General features: G+C 56.6%; 1 protein-coding gene across 1 annotated transcript; it reads right to left on the minus strand.

The window, feature by feature from the left end:
• Window positions 1-922: 922 nt before the first annotated feature.
• Window positions 923-3,259, minus strand: LOC142355596 (uncharacterized). The gene is made up of 6 exons (XM_075407705.1): window positions 2,694-3,259; window positions 2,345-2,462; window positions 2,075-2,188; window positions 1,717-1,919; window positions 1,298-1,489; window positions 923-1,205 (listed from the first exon to the last, which is right to left on the minus strand). The coding sequence occupies exons 1-6, from the start codon at window positions 3,257-3,259 to the stop codon at window positions 923-925; spliced, it is 1,476 nt and encodes a 491-aa protein (XP_075263820.1).
• Window positions 3,260-4,944: the final 1,685 nt, after the last annotated feature.

Raw genomic sequence — 4,944 nt, forward strand, 5'->3', positions numbered from 1 at the left:
GACGAAAGTTTCCGCGCCGACAACACACAACAGACTCCGGCGGTGCTTGGATTCGTGTCAGGAGACTCTGGCGTAGCGGCAAAGTCTCACAGAAAGTTGCAAATCGCGGAATATTGGTTAAAAAAAATGAACGCCAAAATGTACAACGTGCGGCACCGTCATCTCAATGATCTGTGTCGGTCGGTTTAACATACCCTTACTTATTGTACTGCCAGGAGGCAGTCGGAGGGCTTCGCCACTGCCGGGAGACGCTGAATCGGTCGGCCTGCCATGCCCGCTCCCACGCCCTGGGGCATGACTTGCATACCAGACAAAATACAGGTTGCTGACGGCATTGAAAAGAGCCGAAAATTGACGAGACGGCAACAGTGGGTTGCTACCGCAGGCTAAGTCTGTGTTTATTCCGGAGGCAAAAATAGGTCGCTGCATTCCTATCTGCAGATGGGAATGATCATCCAGGCCAGCAGGGCTGCACCATGCCAAGAACTGGTGGCCTGCCGTCCCACACTTTGACGGTGGACCTTTGCGGCAGATGCTGGGCTCTCACGGATAGGCAAGGGGACAAAATGCCCAAATTGTGTGTTGGTGGTTCGTTTGGAGCGGGGGGGGGGGGGGGGGGGGGGGGGGAGGGAGAGGAAAAATTGGCCCTGTGGTGGTCGGGAGTTCCACACGCTTCGGCGTCATGGATACGAAGTACTCTGTAAGCGAATCCGGTCCCAAAATGGAGAAAATCTCGGCATGGCAGAGCGGTCCTGGGAAAAACTCGGCAAGGAGGTGAGGGGGGAGTCTTCATAGAGAAACTTGCAGCGCCGCCGGACGAGTGCACTTCCGCAATGGCGCTCGTGCTCCTTGTTGCGCTGACTGCCAGGGGCTGGAGATTGGGCTGGGGGTCGGGGGGGGGGGGGGGGGGGGGACCGCTGCTCTAAGCATCACCCTGGACGGGGGCTGTCGGGGTGGTGGCCTCGGCATGTTCACTGCTTTCGCTGTCCCCCATCTGTGCCGACATGGTTGAAGCAACAATCAGGGCAGCACCAAGCCAGCCTGCGGGTCCCCATCGCTCGCCGAGCGTCACCCATGCAATGCCGGCGCCGAGCAGAGGCTCCATGGAGTAAATGACTGCGCAGTCGCTGGCTTCCACGTTTTGGAGGGCGGCCAGCTCCAGCCAGAGTGTAAGAGCTGTGGTGCAAAGGCCGGTGTAGATGACACTAGGGGACGAGCAGGGGTGGGGGGCACGTATTAGACACTGCTCAATTCCCAACACCGTGTCTTCAAAGTCAGTGAGTGATTGGCCGCCCACCTGCCAGCCAGCAAAAATGGGGACAGCTGATGGAGGCCGTGGTGCAGGCCAAAGACGTTGTGCAGCCCAGCGCCGCTCAAGAGGTCGAGCGAGAGGCTGGGGGGGTGCTCCACCACGCTGGCGGCGCAGCTCATGAGGCCGAGGCTGACCATCAGGGTGCTCATGAGGCCCATCTGAGAATCCGACGGGAGCCTGCGACGCGTGCATAGACGTCAGCATGGGTCAGGCAACAAAACGGCCGTCCGCAATACGAGGCAGACACACACCGGCTGAACGCAGTGACAGCGCTATCTTTGAGCATCACCAATGATCCCTCAGTCCCTGAGCATCACCCATAATGGACTATTCCTCCGCTGCTTTCCCCCTGCAGCTCCCCTCCGCAGTCCATGACAGAGAAAGCGAAACTCGCCCCGACATACCTTCTGGACACGACCTCCGTTCGGTAAATCTGGACGGCAAAAATCAATGCTGAGATGGATGCCCAAGCATCCCCGACACACATCCCGTGCGTGCCGCCCTGCTCGAGCAGCCCAACGCCTGCCACAGCCCCGAGAGCAGCGAGGACGGTGCGCAGCTTGATGGACTGCCCGTCCATGGAAGCCACCAGGGGCACTGCAAGCACCTGCAACAAATGCAACAGGGACACGGGGGAAGTGGTGGCGGCATCAGACATCAGCAATGTGGCCGCCGCAAAATACGGGGCGACACTTGCCTGGATGGGGCAACATCATCCAACCCCGCAGGCACAGCAAGCAGCTTGCGAGATCAAGCACCTACCGTGAATGTAGACAGGAAGGCGCACTTGGAGGCGTCGGTGGTAGTGAGCGCGATTGCCTGTGCCTGGTATCCCAGGAAGCTCCAGAAGCCCAACTCGGCTCCTGCCTTGGTCAACTGTTTGGCAAATAAAGACAGATGACTAAGACGTAGCCAACTTTGCTGCCCACATGTGTGGGGGATCACCATGCGAACTGTGATTTGTGCAGCCAGCGAAAAATCACGCAGACGGAGGAGAGAAGGAGCCTGGGGTAGAGCACCAGTGTACCATACCTCCTTGTCAGCCACAGCATCTTTCAGCCATGGGAGGAAAGGCACAGCCGCCACAGCGAAGCGGAGGGCGGAGAACACCTCAGGGTCAAAGTTTTCGTCCGCAATTTTTACGACACTCCTGCATTGAGGAATAGGAATGCAGCTCAGACACGCAACTGTTTCATTGACGGGGAGTGAAACATTCCTGCACCGAAGGGAGGCCAGGAGGTTTATGGAGCGAGGGAAGAGGAAGCGTGTTCGAAGAATGCTGTTGGGACGCAGGCAGGAGGGAATAGAACGCGGGAATAGAGTGGGTAGAGGTAGAGGAGAGGAGCGGAAGGTCAGGAGAGTGGTGCAAGGGGGAACGCACCAGTTGGTGGCGTACAGCATGACCAGCAGGTTCAGCATCAGGCAGCCGCGGCTCCTTGGGTTGCCAACAAGCGAATCGAGCAAAGATGCCAGGAATCCGGGTTTCTTCGCCCCGGCGGGGAGCTCACTGCCGGCGGCAAGCATAGAGTCCACCAGGTGTTCCACTCCACCTTCGTCGACAGCACGGCAGAGGGCGCTCCCCTCGTGAAACCAGGCGGCACCGATCAGCCCCTCGCAGGCCGCAGGCCCGAGCAACGGCACTGCGTGTAGCAGCAGCTCGGAGAATGCCCGCTGAGCCGGCGTTCCCGCGCACGCCGGGCTGTCGGTGGAGGATTCATCAGTGATGGGAGCCGACGCCGAGACTGAGGACGGCGAAAGACCCCGCACACAACTTCGGCCCATTCGGTGCTGGACTCCGAAAGCTGGGGAACCTACTACTGGCGTCTCGGCTGAACACCGTGCCACTGCGAACAACGGCTGCTGCCGGCCACATCGCTGCTGCTGTTCCCGCCGAGCAGACCATCGCTGCGAAGGCCGAGAGGTGGTGGATATAGAGGTAGCCGGCATTGTCAGACTGTCCGCCCAAGAGGGAGGAGGTGGCCGGCTGGGGATATCCCAGTGAGGGTGTACTGTTCGCGAGTGGCTGGACCTGTGTGCTGGCTGTGACCCTACCTACCAGTCGGACCGGTGTGCTGCCGAGCAGCCAGTTAGCACGTAGGGCAGATAAGTGAGAGGCTAACGCCTTGGCAAGCCGTCAAGCAGCTGGGCGAAGAAGCTTTTTAAAGCGGTTTTGGATCCCTGGTCACTCCACCTGGCAGGTGAAAATCCTTTGCCTGGAGGCAGGACAGATCGACGATCTCCGGAAGGTTTCGAGGTATCTCTCGGCGAGAGTGCGCAGGCTCTGGTTGCTTGCCAGCGGTCTGTTCCGGACGAAGTACTAAGGATGAGGGCAGTGCTACAGCCGATGATGAAATTCGTCGCTCTGCACGCAGCACGGCTGACTATTGATCGATACAAGAAGCTAAAGTCGTCCGGTTGGTTTGAGTCCTCGCTTGCCCTGTCGCTCTAATAGTTGTAGGACCAGCAGGGCATATCGCGCTAGAAGATAGATACTTTATCGTCTCCCCGCTCGTCACACTCTGTCCCGACTGAGTGCCAGCTGTTCTGTTCCGGCCGGGCGGGCACCTGGCTGGCTGGCTGAAGCCATGACACTCCTCACTCCTGTCAGTCTGTCACGCGTTCTACTCGTACGGGTATTATATGTAGTGTAGATCGTAGTACTCGTACTAGTACTAGAATGGATGATGGCTCCAATTGCAAGGGCGCGCGCGCACACGGCACAAACAGATCCCCTGCAATAGACGTACAGGAGATATACGAGTACCTACCAATAGTACAAGGATAGCAGCCGTAAGCCCCCAAGTCCTTCGTAGCAGGTACCTACCTACTACCTACCGCAGTCCTTATTTATATAGCGATCATGGCGATACATGACGCACGTACCTACTGCGGTCTGCGGTACTCAAGACAGTACTCGTAGCCCCTGTTGTAGTACATGTACGAGTACGAGTACAATGTATTAGCTCGTACGTACGCATGGGAGGTGCAGAACCTGCACGGTAGGTAGGCACACGTACTACGAGTACGAGTAGGAAGGTACGCGTTAGGTACAATACGAGTTCTGGCGTTATACTTACGGTACCTACTAACTAAGGGCTAAGGATACCTCTCTCTAGGAAGCCAGTCGCCAGACGCCAGTAAACTGTATTATTAATAATATCCTTAAAACATGCACGAAGGCACACTCGGCCGGGTGCATGTCGACGCGGCTGGAATTGCGCCAGCGTCAAAGCATGCCGTCGCACGTGCCACAAATGGTCACGTTTCGAGGATCATACCAACCGCCAGAATAATTTTCAATTTTTCACCCCCGGCCAGGTACTCGTATTATAATAATATGTCGGAGATTAGATATGCACTTTTACTTTAGGAAACTGAAAACCCCGGCATGGCTCTAGTGGCTGGGCCCTGGCAAAGAGGGACACAACATTGCTATTTGCTACTCGTACATAAACCGTAGTAGGGGAATACCCATATTATGTAGCTATTTAATCATTCATCGTATAATAATATATTCGTTTAGCCATTTCAAAGAATAAAGCGCAGCCCGCGAGAGGTAATCCTACAAAAGCGCCATTTTTGGGGGGTTTTTTGGGGTTTTTCGAACTACTATCTAATGGAATTGTACATAG

The sequence above is a fragment of the Convolutriloba macropyga genome, unplaced genomic scaffold, assembly GCF_964194025.1.
Source record: "Convolutriloba macropyga unplaced genomic scaffold, txConMacr16.3 SCAFFOLD_6256, whole genome shotgun sequence".
NCBI lineage: Eukaryota > Metazoa > Xenacoelomorpha > Acoela > Convolutidae > Convolutriloba > Convolutriloba macropyga.

What these genes read in the sequence shown, in the direction of transcription:
- LOC142355596 (XM_075407705.1), bottom strand. Translation starts at nt 3,259, where the DNA reads ATGCCGGCTACCTCTATATCCACCACCTCTCGGCCTTCGCAGCGATGG. An exon ending in ATGCTGTGGCTGACAAGGAG is followed by an intron (nt 2,189 to 2,344) that starts GTATGGTACACT and finishes TTTGCCAAACAG; the next exon opens with TTGACCAAGGCAGGAGCCGA. An exon ending in ACGGAGGTCGTGTCCAGAAG is followed by an intron (nt 1,490 to 1,716) that starts GTATGTCGGGGC and finishes CACGCGTCGCAG; the next exon opens with GCTCCCGTCGGATTCTCAGA.